This window comes from Podarcis liolepis (genome assembly GCF_965112155.1).
Source record: "Podarcis liolepis genome assembly, chromosome: 16".
Classification (NCBI taxonomy): domain Eukaryota; kingdom Metazoa; phylum Chordata; class Lepidosauria; order Squamata; family Lacertidae; genus Podarcis; species Podarcis liolepis.
Genome location: NC_139567.1, coordinates 7,423,030 through 7,449,990, shown reverse-complemented (window position 1 = coordinate 7,449,990; position 26,961 = coordinate 7,423,030). Strand labels below are relative to the sequence as shown.

General features: G+C 43.2%; 1 protein-coding gene across 1 annotated transcript; it reads left to right on the top strand.

The window, feature by feature from the left end:
• ATP6V1B2 (ATPase H+ transporting V1 subunit B2) lies at positions 1 to 26,829 on the top strand. Its single transcript, XM_083480566.1, has 14 exons — positions 1 to 168; positions 10,830 to 10,885; positions 11,923 to 12,021; positions 12,571 to 12,664; positions 12,799 to 12,876; positions 13,403 to 13,542; positions 15,277 to 15,378; positions 16,760 to 16,857; positions 19,418 to 19,541; positions 20,547 to 20,697; positions 21,997 to 22,079; positions 22,905 to 23,009; positions 23,562 to 23,691; positions 25,077 to 26,829. Exons 1-14 carry the CDS (start codon positions 45 to 47, stop codon positions 25,217 to 25,219), a joined length of 1,527 nt encoding a protein of 508 aa, XP_083336692.1. The 5' UTR covers positions 1 to 44; the 3' UTR covers positions 25,220 to 26,829.
• The last annotated feature ends 132 nt before the right edge of the window (positions 26,830 to 26,961 follow it).

Below are 26,961 nucleotides of genomic sequence, written 5' to 3'. Positions count from 1 at the left end.
TATGAGCGCCTGCGCAGTGGCGCCGCAGCCCAGACGGCGACAAGATGGCGGCGCTGCGGGCCATTCGGGGGATGGTGAACGGAGCCGTGTCCGAGCTGAGCGGCGGAGGGGCGTCGCGGGAGCAGGCGGCCGCCGTCACCCGCGACTACCTCTCCCAGCCCCGCCTCAGTGAGTAGCGGCGCCGGGAGGCAGGCGGGGCGGGGAAAGGGGACCCCCCCCCCGCGCCTCACCTGCCCGCTTCCTCGGACTCCCTGCGGGGGATTATCCGGGGGGGGTGGGAGGAGAGAAATCATATTATTACTTAAGAAATTCGGTCCTGCAGCTTTCAGAGAACAGAATAATCGGAATCAAGGTTGTTATTGCTGCCTTGTTTTTCTGTGAATTGCTCAACAGTGTCCCGTCCTCCCTCCCTCCCTCCCCGGCCAAGAAAACCCCCAACACAGCCCAGTAATACAAATTTTATTCCTCCTCCCAAATCCTAGCAAACAGAAAGAGCCGTCATGTTGTGTAGAAGGTGGCCTTTGCCGGGAGCTGGGTTTATGTAGCCCCTCCTATGGTTGACGCCGGCTAGTGGCTGCAGCAGTGATGGGAAGGGATGACTAACAGCATTATCATTTATATTAATACAGTATGTTCCTTTTTACCGTTTTGCACCCTCAGTGGAGAGGACAAGGCGCTGCCCCGAGGGGTAACGAGTCTAAAAATAAATGCATATAAATAATCCTTCTCTTCTCCCTCCTACACTGCCCTTCAGCGTTTTTTCTCTCACGGTTGCTCCTTATTTTTTACTCTTTGGGGTCCAAGGTCCAAGGCCTCTAATGCATTCTTGTTCTCATTCCTCCCTTCTCTTCTTCTTTCCCTTCCTCCCCACCCTATCCGAAGCATTTCCCAATTTGTGAATGTTCCGTTCTCTGGGCACAGTGTGCCACATCTATTCTTTCTAGGCTTGCACTTTTCGTGGGGGGCAAGCAGTGGGCACAGCTGCTTTGCTGTCGTCATGTCTCTTAAGAGTGATTTGTGCGACTTGTAAGTTGGGTGCTCTGCAGTCCTGCAGGCTGAGGTCCTATGCCCACTTACTGTACCTTGAAATAAGCCCCAATGAGCACAGTGGGATCTACTTCTAAGTAGACATGCATAGGATTGAACTGCGTGTCAGTGTAACTGCAGCATCTGCCATATTGGTTCTGCATTGGGGCACGGTAGAGTAGTGGCATCAAATAAATGCTTCCTGAGCTGGGAGACAAGAGGGATTGGATTGAAATTCATCTCCCACTGGGTTTTTTTTAGGTGTGTGAATATAAGCCTCTGGACAACTGACAGCACAATTCTAGCCATGTCTACTCAGAAGTAAGTCCCATTGAGTTAAATGAGGCTTAAGTGTTCACTCAGGATGTTATCGTGGGTTGAGTTCAGTGGAGCTTACCCCCAGTCAATGTGTTCAGAACTGCAACCTGAATTAGGTAACCTTTATTTTTAAAATAAAAATGGCAGATGCTCTTCCTTCCAACCAGTTGGTGCAGGAAACTCTTTTTATGAAAGGGCAAAATTTCACAATGCAGTCTCATTGCTTGGCTACTTTGTTGGCTGTGCTGATTGGTGCCTCTTGGTATACAAGAGAGACCACATAAAGGACAGATGCTGGACTCTGTTTATACTGTATTCTATTCCCATGAAGTTGCTAGAAGCCCCTCTCATTTAAGATAACAAAAATCCCCAAGCAAGGCCATTGTGGATTGTCTTTAAATGGGAAATGAAAGTAGGTGGTTGTGAAACATTGTGTAGGTTGACTAATCTGCTCAGCCTAAATCTCAAGGTCATGTGGTACACTGCAGAATCATGTGTAGCAGCAGATGGAGGCAAGATGGCTTTTGCATTATGGGATGTCTAGCTCTAACATTACAGTGGAAAATGCTTTGGGGATAAGTGTTATCTTTTTGCCATGTGTGAATAGCTCACACAAAGCCTTTGTTATGTTGATTTATTGACACCTGAGTTAGTAGGGATAGAAGTGTTAAGTAGATATGCATCCCAGGAAGGCACTGCTTCCAGAAATAAGGACTAACTTAAGAGCTGCTGGTGTAGAAATTGAAATGTTAAATAGCTATGTTTTGTCACATGACAACTTTAAATTCTTGTGGCACTTTAAATCAAAATACTGCTGTTAATTATGTGAGGTTACCAGTCCTAGTATTGGGTCTGAGTACCCAAGGAGGAAGCAGAGAACATGTACATCTCACTGATAAATGTTTGTTTAAATCAGGAGATTGTAACATATCAAAGGTCATCGGTCGTAGTAAAAAGCTATCTTGGGCCACAGCACATGACTGTCCTGTGCAATTGTCTTAATAGTTAAAAGATCCTTGGAAAACTGCAGCAACTATAAGGCTGCTTTCCTATATAATCTTTCTATGTAAATATTATTAAGGCATTTCTAAGCAATGTTATATGTATGCTAATGAGCTGAAAAAACTCCTTTTGATAACCCCAGTAATTGAAGCTTTGATTTAGTCTCTAAATTACTGTCTTGGAAACTGCGCAATTTGAAAATGATTAAAACAAACTTTCTCAAGAGGTACCCTTGGCCAGTAAAGCAAGATGAGCGCCGCAACCCCAGAGTTGTCCGTGACTGGACCTAACGGTCAGGGGTCCCTTTACCTTTACAAGATATGAGAAACCCACATTCAAATCTCCTCTAAAGGCCACAGGAAGTGCAGGTCTGTCTGGAGGTGCTCACTTAAGAAGAGCCATGCTGGATCAGACCAAAGGCCTATCTAGTTCTCACAGTGGCCAACCGGATGACAATGGGAACCTCACAAGCCAGGACCTCAGTGCAACCACATTCTCCCTTCTTACTGTTCCCAGCACTTCCTGATAACCTCATGTTTGTGGCCCTAAAAATAAGGATGTGTGTGACTTGCCCCTCATCTTAGCTGTGAAGCTCTCTTGGGGGTTTGTCCAAACCACACTTCTCAGTCTCAGTCGTTGGAGGGAGGGTGAAATACATATGACTCCTTTGTCATAGTTAGATAACTTCCTGGTGAATTTTAAAACAGTAGTGACTTCCCTCTGTATAGAGGTGGCAGACCTAGTAAAATGGCTCACTTCAGAAGCTGATGGAATCTGAAGGATGCTTGGGACCACTCAGAAAAGCTGGCACATCTCTCAGTGCCCCAGTTGCTTTATGGGACACATAGATGACTGACATTACACACAATTGCTCCTAAGCACCTTCTTGGTTTAGCCAAGAGTTTGGGGCCATGAAGCCAGTAGGGAGACAGCTTGAATGCAAGTAGGGGCATCTGTAAATGTAGCCAAATACAGGGGATTGTGAAGAAATAACTCATTTCTGCCATCATTGTTCTCTCATTCTGCCAGTGAGGGAAGGGCAGTAGCTCAGTTGTAAAGCATTTGATTTGCATGCAGAAATTCCCAGGTTCAAGTCCTGGCATCTCCAGGTAGGGCCAAGAGAGGCCCCAGTTCGGAACATTGGAGAACTGCAGCCTGTCAGTGTAGATAATACTGAGCTAGGTGGGTTGAAGATCTGATACAGCTTAAGGCAGCTTTCTATAACAGCAGAAGACCCATATCTCAGTGCTATAGCATCTGCCTTGTGTGCAACCTGGAACATCTTGATGTAGGGATGGGAGAGAATCCTGTCTGAAATCCTGGAGAGCTGCTACTAGTCAGTGTCAACAATAATGAACTGTATGGCCTAATGGTCTGACAGTATAGCAATTCCCTTTGTTTCTGTGCCATTGGGAAGGCATCTTTCTTGTTGCTTGGAGCCTCCTTCTGACCTACCAAAAGACATAAATACTAATATCTGATAATCAACAACAGCAGCAAAATTATCTGATGCCTGCTGTGATAGTTGCTACTTTATTTGAGTTTAAATTACTCATTTTCATCACAATTTGTTATCATATTTCAGTCTGTGGACATATCCAGAGCACCTTCTAGTCCTGTTTTATTGGATGGATTTAACTTGTTACGGCATGAGGATATGACAGGGTGCTTGGAGAGCTGTAGCCTAAGTCCTGGGTGTTTGATCCTTGGGTCCTTTTTGGCTCAAAGCATTGAGCAGCAGATTGACCAGCATGGTCCAAGGAGTTAATGAATGTGAGTGTGCCCTTGACTATGGCTTTCTTGGATGTGTGTTTGTGATTGCAGTGCACCTTCAGGCAGAGACTAATTATTTGATTCATTTCAGCCTTGTTTTGGTATAAAAACTCTCTTAGTTGTCCTGATGGACGACTTATGCTGAGGGAAGCACAGAAGCAACATAGGCTGATCTGGTACAGGGCAGCTTTTTATCTGGCCACAGTGTCTACTATTATCTGCTTCGGCTGACAAGGACATTTGAGGGTCTTGTATAGAAGCCTTTCCCATTCTCTTTTCCCAAGACTTCCTTAACTGGGGTTACCAGGTGTTGGACCTTAAATCTTCCTGTGCTCTGCTACTGAGTTCTGGCCCTTCCCCAAAATAAAACAAGGTGGATAATCGTCCCAATGGTAGGCATGCAAAAATCTTGGTTATTCTCTCAAAAAATCAGTAGTCTTTTATATTCAAAGCAGGACATGTAAGTTCATATGCTGATCTGGTTACTGTAAATCAGGGGATGTGTGACGGTTGCAAAACTCATGGAAAGGGGAAATCCAACCTTGCAGCAGCAGAGATTTGCTGCATGGACTCTGCAGACTTGTACAAGGTGCAGGAACGAACAGCCTCTGTTGTGCCAGTGGTACATGTGGTCACTCTGGTAATATCTACAGTAGCAAAAAGGGACCAGCCTTCCCCTGTACACTTTTGAATTGCTTCTGATGGAATAATTTGTCTCCATGAAGATGCTATAAACCAGTCTCTAGTTACTGAAAAACAAAAACGCTTTCATTTCGCCTCCAGCTTTCCATTCTAGCTTATTGCCATTATTGCTAGTTGCCTTTTTCCTTGTTGGGGGTCTACCTTTTCCTTGCAATACTGTATTGTTATTCTCTAGTGCAGAAATAAGACTGAGGAAGCTATCTAGGGACAAGTAAGTGAAGCTTGCTGGAAGCCCACTTGATTATATTGAGGTTTCATTGTTCTCCACATCTACATGAGGGCTGGTGTCTCTGTGTTGGGAGCCCTCCCATTTGTGTCCTCCCAGCAGCTGTGTTGTTCAGCTGGATGTTTTACACCTTGGTTCAGTGCCACCAGCTTCATCACACAGGCATCCTGAAGGCTTTAAAAAGTATTCTGCCAGAGAGAAAAGGAAATAGACAAGTAGGAGGATGTCAGCTGTGGGGAGTGGGATTTGAAGCAGGCACGGTGAAGTAAGGGGGCTGGGGGTGTAGAAAGTACTTTGCCTCTCCTTAGATGGTTTCCCAGTGCTAGGAAGACCTAGAAAAGTCACCAGGATGTATTCCTGCATATGGTGATGAAAGCTCTTCAGCTGATGTGGCAGAAGTCTCTTAATCTGCTAATAATGCTTCTTTCTGCAAATACATGGGTGGGGGGTTTTGGTTGGGAGGGTGAGATTGGGGGGCCCATTGGTTAGGGCTGGGCCTTCTTAGGCAATCTTTCTCTTTTTCTGTCTTAGAATATAGGCTTTGAGCCAGCTGTCCAAGCTGTTTGTGTAATGGTAACTAACTTGCAGATAGTGATAAAACAAGGAAATTGGATTGTTTGGAGAAATGACAGGAAGTAAGCTCTTTGCTCAGGGAAAGGGGTTGAGTGCTGACGAGGCTGTCACGAGTGAAGAGTTCCCCAGACTCATGGCTGTGTTAGCTGAGCAGAGAAGCAAGCAGTGTTTTAATCCAACTTGAAGCATTTAACTGGGGGCAGTAGGAGCTCAAAGCTGCAGTTCTTATCTGCTTAGCTTTGTATTTTTCTCTACATATAGCTGAGCAAAGATAAATAAAGGTGAACAACACATTTTTAGGTGATAGTTACATTTTAGTCTGAGCTGAAAAGTAACCTGAAAAGCATGCACAAAATAAGGCAAATTAAAACAAATAGATTCCAAAAAATGGTCCAGATGTTCTCTCTTGAGACACTTCTGAAATACACTCGGTTTGTAAGACTCCCAACAGATTATTTTTCAGTATTGGGATAGGTTCTTGGAAAAATTTCTTAGTGTATCTTTGACTAAATGGAGCACATGGGGATGATTCTGTTGTTTGATCTTCTGTTGTTATAAGGCATAGGAGCTTATCTCGAGTATCTTCAAAGTAATCTTTTTTTGAGTTACAGGAAAGTTTTTATTGTATATCAATAGACTTTGTTACCACTTACTAACAGTGTAAATATCTCAGTGTTGACATAACAGCTACCATATACTGACATACTTGCAATGAACAAAACCGTACTGCTGTTTCACCACCACCCAGGTTATGCCCTGCTAATTCATATTGTAGCCAACACAAAGAAAAGAACATTTCCTAAGGCATAATTTTAATGGTAACTTTAATCAGAATCGAAGTATTGAAACATTGCTTCTAAAGTTTTAAAACTGAACATATATAAAACATGTTTGAAACCTTGAACAAAAAACATAGCATATTTTATGTGTGTGTAAAAATGTTCCACACTTTTAGAAGTGAAGTGATGTTTTAATATTTCCATTTCAGTGAAGATTACCATTAAAATAAGCAGTGGAAGGGAGAGGGGTTTGGATTCCTCAACACTTTCTCTTCCTGGATGACACTTTGTGCATCTGGTGGACTCTTGGCCACAACCAATAAATCCTGGTTTCTAAGGGGCTGCAAGATATTCTCTCGTGTTTGCTATAAGCCAACTAGCACCATAACACACCCGCCCTTCTGGGTACTGTTGGGAAAACTCAAAACTCAAACCTGGTCGAGAGTCTTGCCACTTGCATATGTACTCATTGTGTCAAATGCTTCAGTCTCATTGAATTCAAGGAAGCTTATGCCTTAGTGGTTTGTAACCATGAAGCAGAATGCTGTGTATATTTCTGAAAGACTTATTTCCAAGTCCTACTATATTTAATGGATCTAACTCCCAGGTACATGGGATTTCAGTTCTAGACGTATTAGTTGATTATCCTGTTCTAGAAATAATCTGACTTGCTCATCCCTTCCCTGTGTGATTAATGATTACTCCGCTGCCGTGTGAGCCTGATAAAGCCTTCTGTCTCACTAAAACACTTCTATTTGCAGATCATGTGAGACTGAAGCATTTGACACACTTGGGGAGAAGTATGCTGTTTGGAAGGGCAGTGATGAAAAACAAATATTGTTCACAGTCAGGTCCTTTCCGCCACCCCATATCTCATATCTGTACAGTCTTAAGCATTAAAAATATACTGTACTTGGGGAGGTTAATACTTTTAGCAAAACCCCTCAGAAAATACATTTATGGAAATTACAACAAAACTAAAAATTACAGCGCAGTTACAACAGACTAAAATGGCTATCAGAAGAGATGGGTATTAGCAGCATACCCAGAAGTGAGCAGCAGTGTGTCCAGGTGAACGTCCTTAGCCAAAATATCAGTGTTCCAAAATATTAGTGCTATGACATAGAAGGTTGTGTGTGTGTGTGTGTGTGTGTGTGTGTGAGAGAGAGAGAGAGAGAGAGAGAGAGAGAGAGAGAGAGATTGCACATCTTAGTTAACAGAACACACACAGTGTGCATTTTAGTAACAGAGTACAGTGGTACCTCGCAAGACGAATGCCTCGCAAGAAGAAAAACTCGCAAGACGAAAGAGTTTTTCGTTTTTTGAGTTGCTTCGCAAGACGAATTTCCCTATGGGCTTGCTTTGCAAGACGAAAAACAAAACAAAAACGAAAACGTCTTGCAAGTTTGTTTCCTCTTTCTTAAAACTGTTAATACCCAGGGTGACTTCGAGGAGCAACTCATAGCACGCGGTGTGATAGCCTTTTTGAGGTTTTTGAAGACTTTGGTGATTTTGAAGACTTTGGGAAACCGTGCTTCGCAAGACGAAAAAACTTGCAAAACGAAAAAACTCGCAGAACGAATTAATTTCGTCTTGCGAGGCACCACTGTACTGTGAGATTTTCGGGGTGAGGCTTCCCCACTTCAGATTAGGCTTGAGAGATCCTACATCACTTCTGTTAAGCCCCCAGACATCCAAGGCACCCTGATTTGGCTTGGGTTTGTACAATGCCTTTGTACACCCATAGCGCACACAACCTCCAAGTGAATAATAAAGGTTGAGAAGGCACTCCAATCTTAACTCCTGACAGCCGCAAAAATATATTTCCTTGCAATATGTCTCTTGCTTTAAACCTCTCCCCCCCCCCCATTCTAAATTAGGGAGCTGAGGTGAGGAAAACGTTGGGTGATGGAATCAGGACTGGGTTTTAGTGTGGCAGGACTGTAAATAAAGTTCTGATACTGAAAACAAATAGGCCATGCATGTATGTGGGAGGCATCTTGTTCCTTAATTCCATATTTACCACCATCTCCTCCACCGCCCCTGTTTTGCACCCAGCTCCAATTGGTGTTCATTCTTCTAGTAAAAAACAAAATGGATCTCAAAAACTCCAAGTCTTTTATGCACATATAAACCGGGGTGGAAAGAAACAGAGTGCAGAACTTAGAATTGGCTTTGGTTGCCATAACATCTGCTTCTGCAACTCCTTGGTATCTGCCCCTCTGTTCTTATGTCTCTAGCCTTTATTAGAGAGCTGCTCTGTCCCCAACTCCAGCTTCTGCTAGCAAAAGTCCACCCATCTCACTGGTAGAGTGTAAGCTTGGCATGCAGGAACTCTGTTTAGTCCCTCACACATCTAATTAAAGGGTTTAGGCTAGCAGGGGTGGGAAATATCCCTTGGAGAACTTCTCCAACTTGCATCATCAGTAAGATGGTGCTGGCGTATGCGGACAAATGGTCTGAAGCAGTTTCATGTACAGTGGTACCTTGGGATGCGAACGGGATCCGTTCCGGAGCCCTGTTCGCATCCCGAAGCGAACATAACCCATGTCTGCGCGTGCGTGGGTCACGTTTCAGTGCTTCTGCGCATGACGAAACCCGGAAGTAACGGAGCACGTTACTTCCGGGTTGCCGCAGAGCACAACCCGAATTTGGCTAACCTGAAGCGTATTCATCCCAAGGTATGACTGTACTCCCATGTACGACTGTGTTAGCTAGGCTTTAAACCCTCTTCTCCCAATGGCTTGGAAAGACATGGAAGAGGGTGCAGCAGCCGCCTGTTTGGTTGGGGGAAATGGCGCTAGAGTTGACTAAACAACAAGTGGACTAAAAAAAGTGGACAGGAAGCTCTCTTTTGCCAGAAGTATGGGGCCAGGTCAAGGATAGAGTGAGTTTGCTTGGGAATCTTGCTTCTGTTGCTGCCTGCCCCCTCTTTCAATGTCAACTGATATTGGTTGAAATGCAACTTCGTTACACATTTTCCTAATTAAGAGTAGAATGTGTTGAGTTGAACACAACAAGCAGGTTATTGCCAGTGTTCGGAACCATAATAGTTAACTAACTGGAGTGGCAGGAGTTCCTGAAAATGTGTGTTGGTTGATCCAGCACTCTGCAGAGCTGCTTAACCCTGCAGTAAGACTCTTACACAGCTCCATGCTGTCAGTCAGTTTTCTTTCCAAGCACTTGAGATGGTGCAGATACCTCAAGGCAGCGTAGATAGGATTGCGTTTCCTAGCCATTGGCTGAAGGAAATTTAAGCTTGTAGAGTTCAACTAATGGATGACTCCGAGGGCACTTGGCATTGCTGTCTTAACATTCTGTGTGCCAGAGATCCTGCCCCCAAGATTATTATGGATCTCGGCTCTTGTGTCAGTATGAGATGTCTTTTTTGGCATCACAGCACAGTGTAAAACAAACAAGGCCTGCTGTAAGCTTCTCTGCAAGCATTGTGCTGTTCACTTAAAAGGCCTTTTCCCAGAGGAAGATATTTGTGCAAGTTCCAGCAGAATAGCATAACATTCATAGCTTTGTACCTTAAATTGTCCTGATGCCCACTTGCTTAGCTGAAGGTTTGGTGCCTTCCTACACTGTGGGCTACTGCAGTGTGTTTCAGGATCTTACCCACTGTATAGCTCTCCCCAAACTGAACACTAAACAGGGTGTGTAATGAAAAGGATAATTAATAAGGTCTCATTATAACCAGAGCTGGATAAATTGTGTGTGTCTGGAAATGTGATTCAGGCATCTGGGACTTGAAATTATTCTCTAGTCTTGCCAACAACCCCATCTCCTGAATTTAAAAAGAATTAGTTAACAGCTTCAGCAGTTGGCTAGCTAGTAATGGATACAGTACAGTGGTACATTGGTTTAAGAACAGCTTAGTTTATGAACAACTTGGATTAAGAACGCTGCAAACCTGGAAGTAGGTGTTTTGGTTTGTGAACTTTGCCTTGGAAGCAGAACATGTTCCGCTTCCTGTTGAGTGTGTTCCATTTGTAAATTGAGTCCCCCACTACTATGGGAAAGCATGCCTTGGTTTAAGAACGCTTTGGTTTAAGAACAGACTTCTGGAACGAATTAAGTTTGTAAACCAAGGTACCACTGTAATGGGTGAATGGTGTAGCAGCACACGGAAGTGGTAAAATGAGGGGGCCCTTTGGCCTTCTTAGCCATGTTGCAACACTTAGTACTCCTGGACAAGTGACATTCCTTTAAACACAACACATTCCCCAGGTGGTTGCAATTTGTCTCCCAGAGGCAGCCTCTCAAGCATAGCGTAAAGGATCACACTAGCATGTTGAGCAGAGAATGTCTTGATAGTCTTGCTGCCTTTATCATTGCAAAACCATGCACAATGACTTCTCTCAGAATGTGTCGAATCAGAAATTGTCTAAGTTGTCTTAAAAATACCTTTCTCTGGTTGTTTTCAGCATATAAGACAGTATCTGGAGTCAATGGACCACTAGTAATCTTGGATCAAGTGAAGGTAACATTGTCTTTTTGTGAGTGTTTCCGTAAAAAGGCCTTGTTGTGACTGGCATTCTGCAGATTCTCCTGGCAACCTAAAATGGGAATGATCCTTCCTTCAAGGTTTGCATAAGGGCAGTTGAGTCTTCTCGCTGCAGAGAGTATTTTCGTAATAAAGTATCGAGGCAACAAATGGTTTCTCTCAACGATGCCCGTTGAATTTCCCATTTTGATAATACCATTGCAGTGAGTGGTTGTGGCTTAAGCAAACTCAAAATGTAATGTGGATTTTTAAAAATTACTTTGGAATCAAAATATTGCAACATTCTTGCATCCAAGCAAAACCCTTGAAATTATCAACAATAATTTTGGGTTGTGTCCTGTTTCATTGCATGATAGGAATTAATGGCTAAAATCCATGTTTAAAAGTCTTTGTTAAAGTAAAATTTGCCCCACTTGGCTCTTCCCAGCCAGTTATCCAACTGGTGCAGAGACCCTGTGGGAGCACAGCAGGAGCTATCAGCGCTGCTATGTCAGCTTCTACACCTGTCCTCCTATTCAGTCTACATGTGCTGTGGAAGATCACAGATAGGACTTGCCATAGAGGAAGGTTTCCTCTGAAACGTGTACACACATGTACACCTTGAGCAGCATTATATGGATCTTCTGTTCTCACTGGAGTTGTGGAGGCATATAAAAACCTATACCCTTTTCAGGGTAAAATTAAGTAAGTGTGCCTTGTGTGTCATGGAAGAGAAAGAAGGTTAGACAGTGCTGCTTGTGAGGCTTCGAATAATGCTGTTACAACTGGGGTTGTGCAAACAAGCCACCTCTATGACTGACAAAGCAGTAGCAAAAGCCTGACCGTGTTCCGGTCTGAATAAATGTGTCTGATTAAGTTGTGAAAAGCAACATTAACATGCGCCTGTCTCCAGTTTCTGAATTTAGCCAGGAGGCTGGCATCCGTGCTTTCTCACTGTTGATGATTTGAGTCTTTAATGTAGATCAGTTCTTTTCCTGATGGAAGCCTTCTGACCCACCTAACTTGTCACTTAGTTCCCTAGGTATGCAGAGATTGTGCACTTGACACTACCGGATGGAACAAAGAGAAGCGGGCAGGTGCTGGAAGTCAGTGGATCCAAAGCAGTAGTTCAGGTAAATGGTGGGGCGACCTGCTTGATGGAATTGATGTTATTTCCTGTGTATCTGTTCTTGGAGAGAATGGCTGATCTTGGAAGGGTTGCCCTGTGTCTGCAAGTTGCACATAATATTTTATTTGGAAGCCAGTGGCCAGAAGGCTTTTTAATTCCCAGGTAAGTTACTGCAAAAAATCCCATTTGTTTTATGTGTTGCTTTAGTATTCATGCTTTTAAAATGCTTTTCAAACTCTAGCACCAGATGACCATACTTTTGCTTTTGCACTTTCTTTGTATTAAAAATAAATAAATGGCTGTTTGTCACCTCTTTTTAAGACTTTAAGAATTAATAGAACTTGGTTGCTTAAGGAACAAAGAAGCAAGTTATGAGACAACCGATTGTAACATCATTTGTTTAATGATACAGTGTGTTGTCTGTGCATTGTTTCATCAAAAGGTCTATTTTACCTACCTACTCATTCACTTGCAGAACTTGTCTATGCAAATTGAAGCAGTGAGATTAAGCCCAAAATATGAAATACTAAAATATTTGCCTCTCTTTTTTTAGGTTTTTGAAGGAACTTCAGGTATTGATGCTAAGAGAACCTCATGTGAATTTACTGGGGATATCCTTCGAACCCCAGTATCTGAAGATATGCTTGGTAAGTACAAGATCCTTTTTCTTGGATTGATCACTAGTCCTTGGCCAGCTTCCAAATACAATGATAGCTATACTGTTAATATAGTTGGTCTCCTGGTAACAGGGACAAATGTTCTCTTTTTCTTTACTCTGCAGGGCGAGTGTTTAACGGATCAGGAAAGCCCATAGACAGAGGCCCTATGGTCTTGGCTGAAGATTACCTTGATATCATGGGTATGTTTACCATAACATGGCTAACATAAGGTTTGCCCTTTAATTTCTCAGAGAGATGTACTTTCAGCTTAGTGTTTGAAAGGTGCTAGTCAGCATAAATACAAAACAGTTTAGTGATTACCCATTGTACAGACAGGAGTTTAAGTAACTGCTTGCTTCTCAGATGATGGTTTTGTTTACAGAAAACCAGAATGAGTTTCCCAAAGCTCTCCTTGTTTAGGATCAGCGTTGGCAGTAGAGGGCTCCAGACACAGACTCATTCATAGCACATAAATAGTATGTTGCCCGCAGGTCATGCTGAACCCTAAATATTACACACCATGTTAGATTAAATGTCAGAAATAGCAAAGTTGTTTAAAGAAAACCTTATTGTAAATAGAACATTGAGAAAGTTTCCTTCCAGTGTGCAAGTCTCAGAACTTAGGAGTGGAACACTGGATTTAATATTCGTTACTGAAACTTGAATCTAACTTCTTGGAAAATGCAGGTTGAAAATGATGTTTTCCCCCCTGTCAAAATGAAATAGGTCAACCAATCAATCCTCAGTGTCGAATCTACCCAGAAGAGATGATTCAGACTGGCATTTCTGCTATAGATGGCATGAACAGCATTGCCAGAGGACAGAAAATTCCTATTTTCTCTGCTGCTGGGTTGCCCCATAATGAGGTAGGTGTTTTAGCAGGACTTAATGCTCAGGTTTTTTTTTGTTGTTGTTACTGAATTTATATACTGTACCGCCCTATACCTGCAGGTCTCATATACCCGCAGGTCTCATATACCCGCAGGGCGGTTCATAGAATAAAATCAGAAAATAAAACCACAAAATACAGAATCAAAATGAAAACAACAACCCAATGACACCCCCCCCCCCAAAAAAAAGAACCACCACACATTCTAAAATGGCATAGTGGTCTACTGCAGCTTTTGTTTTGTTTTTATACCTCTTAGAGTTTTTTTATATTATAGGTGGCACAGAAATGGACAGGAAGTGGGTGATCAGGAAGAATGGGGGATATTGAAGCCAGTCCCTTTTCATGGCTAGATCACTTCCTGCTGAGATTAAGCTTTCAGCACTTTTTCTCCTCTGCAGAGGCGGGGGACCTATTAAGATAGTCTGCCCTCAGAGGCTGATGGATCCAAAGGATTTTCACATAGCTGATATGATTGGCGCTCCTGTCAAAGCCCTGACTGGCCTCTGGAACACCCAAATTCAAACAGTGCAAAGAGTGCTACTAGTCTGCAGAGGGTGGGGGATTCCGGATATACCCTGTGCTGCAGAATAATCTTAAATTAATATGTGTGCTCTGTGTAATATTTGAATTGGACTAATATTTTGGAGGAAACAAATACCTTCTGGTGCCACTTAATGATGCACTCAGATGCTATACCACAATCCTTGCTCCTTCTCCCTGGTTCTCATGCTCCTGGTAGTTTTTATTGCCCTTGGGATGAAACATTGGCAGATGTGGCCTACTGTGCATGCATGAATGGGCCATGCCTCTTAGATTCTAAGTCTGAGGCTCTTCAGGTCTTATTGGCTAAATAAGGGGATATAAACGCTTCTGAAATATAAATTACCTTGCTCACTGGGGGAGATCCTTGTCTGAAACCCTAGAAAGCTGCTACTAGTAAGTGCAGACTGTACTAAGATAGATGGACCAAAAGGACTCTATTCAATGCAGCTTCCTTATATACCTTGGGCATACCTGAAACAGAAAAATATATTTACGTTATTTACAGGCTGCCCTATAATGCTTGGCAGCTTACAGAATGGAAAAAAATGAAATGGAAAAAAAATACACCCGTACAACAAAAATACAGTAAAACAAAACTTAGGTATTAAAACACCGAATAAGCTTTTTTTAAAAATGGGTTGGATTTAGTAATGTTTTGATAGGTTTTTTTTAACCCCCCATGATATTTGCATCTCTTATGAACACATTTTCCTGCTTGGCAGGCGTCTTAACATACTACCCTACGTATTCGAGTACATCCTGTACACTAACCATTGTGTTTAGCAGTCTGTCAAAGACGAGTAAGCATGCTTTTGGTGGTATCCAATCAAGTGCTAAGGAACCTGTTCTGTTAGCACAAGGATTTCTGCATGTGAAGTGGTTGCTCTCTGTGCACCCCTAAATCTATTTAGGGGGTTCCAGCCCCTCCAGAAAAGTTGGGCGTGCAAGGCGCATGTGCGGTAAGTGGAGGAAGTTCCCTTGGGCACATGTAAATCCTTGTGCTAATGCAACGAGTGCTTTGGATACTGCCCTGTGTTTTGTTCTTATAGTTCATATATGATAAAGCAGACTCTCAAGTTCCCTTCTCTTGTCCCTTGGAAATCTTCCTAGAAATTAAAGCCTTGTACATTGAAAACATGGGTAACTCTGAAACTTCCTTTTTCAGATAGCAGCTCAGATCTGTCGCCAGGCAGGCTTGGTGAAGAAATCCAAAGATGTGATGGACTACAGTGAAGATAATTTTGCCATTGTATTTGCTGCTATGGGAGTAAGTAGCTAAATGCATACTAACTGAGTGTTCCAGTTCATTATCTGTCACCATCTTTGCCGCCCTAGTTGGAGGTACTTTTATGTAAACAATTCTGCATGAGCTGTTAATGTGCTATGGAATTGGCATCTATGAAACAAAGTACACAGTATCTGATCATCTCAAAAACCTCTAATTTTGGTCCCCAGACTAGCTGCAACAGGATTCCTTGTTCACATGTATAGAAGAGCTTAGCCAGGGTACACTTTAAGAGTTGAGACCTTGGCTCCGATGGGAAAGCTGACATCCCATTGAGAAATGATCTCTTAAAGGGATTGTCATAGTGTTTCCTCTGCAAAGTAGTGTTTTCACTTCTATGCTTTGGTCATGGACCAAATAATTGTTCTTGGGGATTTGCAGCAGGTGTTTTAAATTATAAGAGCCTGAGGACTTGTGCTTCCCCTTTAAAACTTCCAGTTTTAAATGTGAGGTGCAGCTCCTCCAGTTCTCGCTTTCCTTGGCTCTTCTGTCTGCTCCCTCTTTCACCACTATTGAGCAGGGAAGGTGAGCAAAAGGGCAAGGGAAGGAAAAAATGGGGTAGGGTGGAGAAGTACAAAGTGTAGCATTGGCTCCCTTAGTTGGACTCCAGCACCTATCAGCTCCAGTTAGCATGGCCAGTCGTCATAGGATGGTGAGAGTAGTAGTAGTAGTAATAATAATAATTAATAATAAATTTTATTTATACTCCGCCCTCCCCAGCCATAACCGGGCTCAGGGCAGCTAACACCAGGTATAAAAACAATTGATTAAAATACAACTTAAAAACAAGATTAAAATACAACATTAAAATGCAGCCTCATTTCAGCAGAAACTCAAATCAAAAACTTTTGGGGGATGAAAACGTCAAATCTTCACCAAGGCCAACTATCCAGGCTGGTCTTACATGGGCCAGAAAAAATCCAGGGAAGTCCCCAAATGGAAATTACATCACAGAAGGAGAAAGGAAAGGGGGGGGGGGATGAGTCCAGCAACATCGAGAGGACTATCTCTGCTTTTAAAGAACATCGTATTTCTCCAGATGGCCACCCAGCAACTTTGAAAGCAAAAATAATCACAACTGTTGGTGTTAAATTGGCTGTGTTAACTTTGTCTTATCAATCAAAGCATGAAGGAGGAGCCACTCTCCACTGCTTGACAACACATTGGCTTTATATCGCTTTGACAGATTGAAGAGGCAAATATGAGAATATACAGCATGTGCATCCTTAGTTAAGGATAAGCAACAGTCAGAACTGGGGAAACCCATCCATTTTTATGCTGTCAACATTTTAGAAACTTTCATAAATTGGGTCTAAATAATACTTGGCTTTGCAACTGACCTAGTGTTGATGCTTTGCTGTAGGTGAACATGGAAACAGCTCGATTCTTCAAATCTGACTTTGAAGAAAATGGCTCCATGGACAATGTGTGTCTGTTCCTGAACTTGGCCAATGATCCAACGTAAGTAAAAAAAAAAAGTGACTTTATATACAGCTGGAGGAAATGTAGGGAACTGAGAATTGGAGAAACTTGTCTGCTTCTTCCAAAGACTATATTGAAAGGCTATTGTGCAAAGTTGGATAGAAGTTTGGCAAAATGGTAAACATCTAGGAAAACAAATTTCTCTGTCACAATGAGCTTCGCTTCTCAAAAAACATCCAAGTCTCTCATAGACATCTAGGACAGAATGGAAGATGGCTGTAACATGGCACTCAAAACACCTAATCCATTTATATTTTCCTTTTAAAAACTTTTATTTATGCAATTTTAACAGCTTTTATACAGTATCCACCGCTTATCTCTTTTCCTAAGATGTCGGATGTCAAGGTGATGGACAACTACCTGACATTCAGAAGACATCTTAAGGCGGCCCTATTCAGGGAAGCTTTTAATGTATCATATTTTAGTGTTTTTTGGTTTCTGTGGAAGCCGCCCAGAGTGGCTGGGGAAACCCAGCCAGATGGGCGGGGTACAAATAATAAATTATTATTATTATTATTATTATTCCCAGTCCATCTCTCTATGGCATTCTAGAGGGATCTTGATCTGCTGCATATCCTGATAATTTCACCCATTATCATTTCAAGTCTTCCTCTTTTGATGTTACCTGCTGCTCATACGTTAACTCCTATTTGTAGGTTAAATTGTATATTATACGTTCTAAGAAAATTTCCAAAACACCTCCACTCTTATTCCTTTAGTTTCACGGTCATGGTTGCTAATTCTGTGTATTCTATCAATTTGTTCTGCCAAATTTCCTTTGTGGGTATCTCTTCTTCTTTCCTTTTTTTTCATATATACTATTCTAGCTGTAGCGGTTGCATACAGAAAAATATTGAGTGCCTTTTTTGGAATGTTGTCACCTGTTCCATCTATATTTTCAATTGAAATTGAGTCCTGGAAAGAGACCTGTAACAGGGAGCTGACAGTCGACAACCAAATCTGCTATTCCTACATATTAAAAAAAATGTGGAAAACAGGTTGCATTCTTCTTTGCTACCTTTTCCTGCCCACCTGGTGTGCGTATCCTGAGAATGGGGGAAGATTCGGGTTTGCTTCACATTTCGGAGCAAATCTAGCTATTTCACCTCCACAGTCCCGTGTGTGGATCAGAACAAAATTTGTGGATTAAGCCACATAATCAATGAATCTTTCTCTATAGGGGTGTGTACTGTACTTGCAAAGTGGTCTGAGGGCTGTTTTTTATTTCACTAACATGCTACTTGGGATAGCTAACATTTCCTTCATGGCCACACAGTAAAAAAAACCCAAAAAACCCCAAACCCACTATTTTGAAATACTCCCACAAAGCAGCTGTACATCATAATGATTCATCCCTCAAGAAGAAGATGGCTGCCTCCATAAGTGCCTCTGGAAAAGATGCAAAGTTGCTTCCTGGAAGCATTTCTAAACTGCTTTTTTAAACCTTATGGCCAGCAGGAGGCATCAGCTGCTTTAGGAAACTTTAAAAAGTTAAAGTAAGAAAAAGGCAGCCCTTGGACCACCTCGTAAGTACTTTATTTAAACAGATGGATATTAAGACAAGAAAAAACCCACAAATAGGATGATGAGATGGAGCAGGCTTTGTAAAGGTATGAAACGAGTATGGGGGGGGGGATAGGCCAGGGTTGGATCGATCAACGTATCTCAGTTCAGCATAACATTTGACTTGAGTGTACACATTAAAATGCAACACATGTAGGCTAAGATTGCCTTGTTGATTTCTGGATTGTTTTCATTCTGACCTACTAATTTTATGTGTGTGTGCCTTATACACACAAGGACACCTGGTGGTGTCTGACATTAGGAAGTAAGGGGGATGGGGTGGGACTTTATTTGCTTCCTGTCAAATGGAGAGCCATCACTCAAGAGTATTGCCCAATCAGGCCTTCAGTCACAGCCAGCTGCTTCCGGCCACCCAGCTATGAAAGCACATCTGATCAGATTTGGAAAGCTCTGATTCATTGCTTGTAGCTTGTACTTTCAGTATCACTCTCTTGATATTTGGGGGAAAGGAACCTCAGGCCCGGAGCCAAATGCATTCCTCCAAGCCTGTCTGTCTGTCTGACACGTCAGTCTCCAACCATGAACCCCCTTAAATGTTTTTGCTAGACTGGAATATGCCCTTTAACTTGGACAATGCTTCTTGCTTCATAGAGGATGGCAAGGGGTATAAGAATGTGTGTGGTAACTAGCTCTACTGTACAAAGGCAAAAATTATATTTGTTGCCCCATCCACTTATACCTCTGGTCCCACACAACTCTGGCAAGTGACCCCTGGAAGGTTGCTCCAAAGGGAATGCAGCCCTTGGGCTGAGAAAGGGTCCCCAACCCTGTACCACGGGTGGTAGAAAATGCTGCTAACTCTTTAACCACTAAACAACTCTTTATGCATATTGACTGTTGCACTAGACCTTTCTCCTTCTGAACTGCTCTTTCTCAGAAGTAGGCATTAGGCTTTGTCGAGTATCACTTCCCATTCTGCATCCACATTAATTGGACTCCCATTGCTCTTTTTCAGCATTGAGCGCATAATCACGCCTCGTCTTGCTCTAACCACAGCAGAGTTCTTGGCTTATCAGTGTGAAAAGCATGTATTGGTTATTCTGACGGATATGAGCTCCTATGCAGAGGCGCTGAGAGAGGTACTTTATTTACTGTATTCAATAGACCAGTCCTGGCCTTGCATGCAAGTACTTTGTCAAAAGGCTGAAATTCATTAATTAGGGAAGTTTGAATCTCAACTTCAATGCCATGGGAGGTCATGAATTGCTCCAGAATAACTTAACCAAACCTGGAGAAGGAGGATACTGAGTTACTGGGCTTCTGATTACTTGTGAGGTGCTTGCAGAACCTGCTGTTTATGGTTCTTATTGAATAACCATTACTTTTTGAATGTTCCAGTATGCATGTGTTTTGTGTCCTCTACTAGGACATTAACACAGAGATGCTTTGAAAATTCAAAATGACCCTTGATAACCTTTTCAAATACTACCCCAAACTCATCTTCATTGTTCCCGACAGTCCATAATATTGAGGGGGATTAGGCAGGAGTTGACACTGGCCCATATACTTGCACACCTAGGTTTCTGAGTTTAAAATGGAATAAATTACCTTTCATCAAGGGGCACTTCCTCATGTTTTCTGTGCATCACTTCTTATGAGACATTTTTGACTCTGCAATGCTGCAAATTGCCATTTGAACACACCCTTTAGACTCTTCACTGCAGACTGCGCTTGTTGCTGCTGTAAGCTATTATACAGTGATTTGCATTGTACACAGCGTACATTATGCTTCACCCCATAGCCCAAGGGTACAGAACCTGTGACCATTTGTTGTTGGACTACAACTCCTTTCAGCCCCAGCCAGCATGGTCCATGGTCAGGGATGATATGGAGGGCAACACCCCGGTCATAAAAAGTGGATCTCTGCCTCTAGCCCTAATAGCCTCATGTTTGACAGAGAGGATGGAGAGATAAGGGTTAAGCTGTTGGTGGTCCTCAGATCAGCAGAGCAGAAGCCCATTTCAAAAAGAACTTAAGGAGTTGCTGCCAGATCGTGAGCTTCCTTTTTCCCCATTTGATTTTGCAGCTTTTCCTGGTAAGCCCACCCTTTGCTAACATTTTGCTTTTGTTCTAATTCCCCAAAGGTCTCAGCAGCCAGGGAAGAAGTACCGGGCCGGCGTGGCTTTCCTGGTTACATGTACACTGATCTGGCCACAATCTATGAACGAGCTGGGCGAGTGGAAGGCAGGAATGGGTCCATTACTCAAATTCCTATTCTCACCATGCCCAATGATGGTGAGTCCTTGTCTTACATTTCTCCTTCCATATTGTTTCCATCTAGGCAGGGGTCCACAGATACCAGGAGAAGCTCTGCTTTTCCTTAGCACCCGTTCTATCTCCACTCACTTGGCAGATGCATAAGGCTTCTGTCATTGCTAGATGGCTGGAGGAAAACCTGAAGAGTCTTCTGACTTGCTAGAATTGCAGGAGAAGGAAAGACACCTCTCCCAAGTTTCCTCCAAATCACAAAGTTCTTAGACTTCCCCTCCAGCAGATGTGGAGCGAGAAGCAAGCCCTCTGCAAAAATATTTGGAGAGAGACAGAAACATCAGGCATTTCTTGGCACCTTCTTGATTGTTGGATTATTTAAAAACAGCAATGAGAAGGTTGTGAAAGTTCAATGTATTACCCCCATTGGATGCCTGGTTTGCACTCTACACCACGCCAAACCTTGGCTTACTGAGGCCATTCAAATATGTGGGCTCCTGCACAGGAACTTGCAACCACATTGCTCCTCCATGGTCCTTTTTGCTGCCATGGTGAGCTAAGCTAAGGTCTGACTTGGCATGTTTTCCTGACCTTGGCTTCGCTCAGTGCGAAAGCAAAAATGACCATGGAGGAACAAAGCGACTACAAGCATTGCTACACGATCCTGCAAATCTGTGCAGTTCCATAAGCCAAGGTTTGGCTTAGCATTTTGTGTAAACCAAGCCAGTGACACATATTGAGACCAGGTTTGCATATCCCCATAGGGCAGGCATGGCCAAACTTGGCCCTCCAGCTGTTTTGGGACTACAATTCCCATCATCCCTGACCACTGGTCCTGTAAGCTAGGGATGATGGCATGGCCATAGGGCAAGAAGAGAGAGTTTTTCTTCCTCCAGTAGCTAATGGTTCTTTTCCCTCAGCTTTCATTATCCAGATTAGAGTCTTGAGTATTTTCCTCCTCTGCTTCCTCCTGTTTGTACTTCTACAGACAAAATCCATACTTGCTACATTTCCCCCAAATACCACAAAAATCCCTATTCTCAAAGACCTTAGATGATTCTGTTACCCATGCTGCTGAGATAAAATCAGTCTTCCTGCTCGATCGAGTCTTGATCATTACAGCATCATGATACATCGCACAAGATGCTTAGAAAAGCTGGTGTGAATTTTAATCTGTTTTAGTATTTTAACTTCTTGTATGTTTTAGTGTATGGTATTTTTTCCTCATGTTATAGTCTAAAACACTTTGAGGATTTTTTTTTAACAACCTAGCGGTATGTAAATTATATGAAATAAGCAAATAAATAAATGTAACTTGTTTTTCAGACATTACCCACCCCATCCCTGACTTGACGGGATACATCACTGAAGGCCAGATCTACGTAGACAGGCAGCTGCACAACAGACAGGTCAGTATGCTATCTTCAGGATGTCTTTGGGATGAAGTGTCATGCCCTTCTGCTCCTCTGTACTTCTTGAGACAAGCAGTTTTAACAGCAATTGTCATACAGTGCTGTCTGCCTCTTATTATCAGGGTGCTCCTGAGACTTGATTACAAGAGCTAAAATTGTGGTTGTCTTAAAGGCACAGGCATTATGGTAAGGTGTTTCAGCTAGGTTGTTTAGTAATTAATATTGTGTTGTTAGCACTGCCAGTAATGTCTTTTTGGTGCCCAACTGCATTGAAAGATTTCCAATGTTTATTTTATTTTAAGTATTTATAAACAGCTTAATAAAAATTGTCTAAGCAATGAACCTGGTAAGTAAGGTAACACAGTCATAAAACAATTGGCCAGCTGACATTTAAAGGCTAAATTTCTTCTGAAGGAAGTGTTACTTCAAACCTGTATTCCTTGAGGAAGCCGGGGAGGAAGGATTTCTTTTTAATAATACAGTGGAACATTGGTTTTCGAGCATCTTGGAAGCCGAACATTTCGGAAGTCAAACGACTTCCGAGGCGTGTTTTTCAATTTTCCCCATTGAAATTGCCGACGGTCCTTTGCGCCTCAGTTGTTGGACGTTTCGGAAGTTGAAACGGTCTTCCAGAACGGATTACGTTCAACAACCGAGGTTCCACTGTATTACAAGCCAGGTAAGTGCAAGGGAGATATCAAGCAGGGAAATGTCTGCTTTCTGTTGCTATGCTATTATTTTTGAATCAAAGCATTTAACATCATGTCACAACAACCTGTCCCAAGCTCCTGCAGCTCTTAATTTTCACGTCTCTCCTTCCAGATTTACCCACCTATCAACGTACTTCCCTCTTTGTCTCGATTGATGAAATCTGCTATTGGAGAGGGGATGACCAGGAAGGATCACGCTGAGGTTTCAAACCAACTGGTAGGTGTGACTGTTACCCTTTTAAGTACAGTGGACGCTCGGGTTGCGAATGTGATCCGTGCAGGAAGCATGTTCGCAAGCCGCAGCGCTGCATGTGCGCATGCGTGGGTTGCGATTCGGTGCTTCTGCGCATGTGCAAAGCCCGATTTAGCGCTTCTGCGCATGTGCAACTGCCGAAACCCAGAAGTAACCCGTTCCAGTACTTCTGGGTTTCAGCGCACCCGTAACCCCAAAAAACACAACCTGAAGCGTCTGTAACCCAAGGTATGACTGTACATGTCTTGGAAGGTGGGGGGTGACATAGTGAACAAGCTATTATGAAACTTCAAGTTGTTTCTTTTAGGATTTCTAATTTTAAAGAGGTGGGGGCACGAACGTGGCCCTTCAGATGTTGCTGGGCTCCATCTGCCAGCCCAGCCAGCATTACCAATGACCAGGCATGATAGGAGCTGCAGTCCAAGATCAGCTGCTGGACCACAAGTTAAATCTGTTAGTGCTTGGGCAATCATATCCTGGCTACCTGTCCCTGACCACACTCTCCTTTCCCCCTAGTATGCGTGCTATGCCATTGGGAAGGATGTTCAAGCCATGAAGGCTGTTGTAGGGGAGGAAGCGCTTACTTCCGATGATCTTCTCTATCTTGAATTCCTGCAGAAATTTGAGAGGAACTTCATTGCTCAGGGTAGGTATACCATTCATCAGATGCTCAGTGTTGCATAACTGTTTCTTCACCTCTCAGAAGCATGTTCCATTCCCTTCTTAGAGGGCAACTAGATTTTCCTTGTGCCATCAGTGGGGGAGAAAAGGAAAGAAAGAACCTGCGAGGTTTCCAGAGTCGAAAGCCCCAGAGTTTAGGTGCAACCTGTTGGTTTTCTGGCATTCTTATTAAGCTCTTTGAGCGGAGAACCCTCAGCCTTTCTCCCTTCCTCTGATGCTTCCATCTGAGCTGTTTATATGATAGCTATAGGAATGCGGAAGCAGGCCTTCTCCAGGTTTCCTTGCTCCATTATAGCTACATCCCTCTTTTGTTTAGTTCCAGTGTGCACTGGAGAACCCAGCCACACCTTTGCCCTGTGCATCGCCCTCAGAGGGAAAAGCTACCTTACTGTCATAAAAACTGGACTTAATCTCCCGGGTGGGGGGGTCCTTTGCCTACATGAGAATTTAAGAAGAGTCCTGTTGGATCAGGCCAAAGGCCCATCTAGGCCAACATCCTGTTCTCATTGTGGCCAAACAGATGTCTATAGGAAACCTCCAAGCAGGATTCGAGCAGAACAGCATTCTCCCCCACTTGCAATCCCCAGCATATTAAAAGGCATACTGTTTCTTGAGAGTGGAAGTAGATTAATAGTAGTAGTAGTATAGTAGTAGTAGTAGTAGTAATAAATAATAATAATAATTTTATTTGTATCCCGCCTATCTGACCGGGTTGCCCCAGCCACTCTGGGAGGCTTCCAACATACATAAAAACACAATACAGTGGTGCCTCGCAAGACGAAAAGAATCCGTTCTGTGATTCTCTTCGTCTAGCGTTTTTTTCGTCTTGCGAAGCAAGCCCATTGACGGATTAGCGGATTAGCGCTATTAGCAGCTTTTAGCGGCTTATCTGCTGATCGGATCAGCTGATAAGCAGTTTAGCGGCTTAGAAAAAGGGGGGAGGGGGGAAAACCAGCAAGAACTCGCAATACATTGTCGTCTTGCGAAGCAAGCCCATAGGAAATTCGTTTTGCGAAGCACCTCCAAAACGGAAAACTCTTTCGTCTAGCGAGTTTTCCGTCTTGCAAGGCATTCGTCTTGCGGGGCACCACTGTACAACATTACACATGAAAAAGCTTCATGGCCTTATCCGCCATGAATCCTCTTTTAAAGCTATCCCAGTTGGTGGCAATCATTACCTCTTGCGAGTGTGAACTCCGAAGTTTAACTACTTGCCACCTGAAAAAGTACTTCATTTTGCCCATCCTGAATCTTCCCACATTCAGTGCCATTGGAGCGTTCCAAGTTCTAGTACTATGAGGGAGAGGGTCCGTACCAGTGTGTTAACCATGCCAGTGGTTATTCTTTCAGGGGCCTACGAAAATCGCACTGTTTACGAGACGTTGGACATCGGCTGGCAGCTGCTACGTATCTTCCCCAAGGAGATGCTGAAGAGAATCCCTCAGAGCACCTTGGCAGAGTTTTATCCCCGAGATTCCACAGCAAAGCACTAGCTGCACCTTCACCTTCCATGAAACGCTGGGTTTTCTTCCCTTGTGTTGGTGTTTACTTGTCATCCCTGTAATTAAACCAAGAATAAGTGACATATTTGTGCCAGTGTTCCTGATGTGTTAAGCTGATAACAGAGTTTAAAATGCACCCCTTCTCTCAAGCACTAGGATCTTGAATTGTTTACATTTATAGAGGGGAAAATGTTCTTTCGCAACTCTTATTTGGTTTACTGGAATATATTTTTTAATTTAGGCAGTCTTGGAGGAAGAAAATCCTCGAGGCTGGAGTTTTCTACCCATTGCACTGTGAGAAAAGTAATAAAGTCACATGGGAGGTGTAGTTGAATAAAAGTTAAAGAAGTCCTCTTCTCCTTAGCCCAGACTGCCTTTGCCCAGTCAAAAGTTCCACCACCCTTTGTCCTGTTGTGTAGAAGAGGCACAGGGGGCATGAGAGAGGCACACACAACAGAGCAGAGTGGTGGCTGGTGGCAGGTCAAACTCACAAATCACCTCTAGCTTCAATTATGGCTGAGAAAATTACGCAGCAATGACATTGCAATGTTTGCACACCCTGGTGCTTGCCCAGTAACAGGTACAAGATTCCTACCTCTTCCAAGAACTTGGCACGAGGTCCACTTGCTTGTTCCGCCAGTCTAACCTGCCTGTTTCACTGTCTCCACCGCCACTTTGTGTAGAGGTGGACATAATAGAAACTGAATAGGGATCCTGCCTCTATCTACCCAACCCTGAACTGCAGAATCATTGCGACTGGAGAACCCAGCTGGTAAAGTGGCTGAGCCCATAGCAAATGGAAATTTATCCTGAGCAGTGTCAGCCTTCATAATGCCATTGAGAAGATATCCCAGCACTTTCAGACCGCGCATCACAGAATATAACCTCGTCCCTTGAAAGCGATGGACCCTCCGATTTAACTTGTCTCATCAAACATTACCCAATAAGGTAGGAAAGGCTGATGGCAAATCAAATGTGCGAAGGGAGGATATTTTAAATTCTGTTATTAAGCAGTCCTTTGGATGACACTGGGTTCTGAACCGACCTTGGGTTTGTTTTTAAACCGCCTTCCGATCGTGAAGTTGGCTAGCCATCATACACTGGGGGGGGAAACAGCTTGATGGCGGCCAAATGCTTATATGGAATGGATTTCGATGCCCGGAGGCAAACAGGATCTTTGTGTCTTCTCCTTGATTTTGCTTTCCAGGCTATTCTACACCCCAGCTTCAGCGACCCAGATCGCAAACTGTTGGCAACGTCCTAGATCACGGCTGGGAGTTGGTCAGAGGGGTTTCTTGCGGCTCAGGCCGCGTAGACTGTGGTGGTTCCAGCGTCTTCCCCACCCACCATGCAGCCCTCCCAACGCGCTTTCCTATGCAGATCTTTCTTGTGCTGTTTTTTGGTCTGTGTGCTCTGTAACCTGGGTGCAGTAGCCTTTTCTTTACTCTAGCGCATTCCATCAAAGTTGTGTCAATTCTATTTTTCTCTGGACAGAGGAGGGGAAATCGTGGGGATGGGGAGATAGCATGAAATATTTTAATGTAGAAAACTGTGATATCTGAATAAGTTAAACATGAACAATAAATGTAAACAAAATGAGACTCTGTTCTCTGCTTAAGAAGTGGTTGATTCTTGATTTCTCTGGGGGTCCATCACAAGCTCCTCTTAGCAGATTCCTCAAGGGAGCGTTCTATGCCCAGAAGCTTGGAATACACAATTCTGGAAAAGGATCT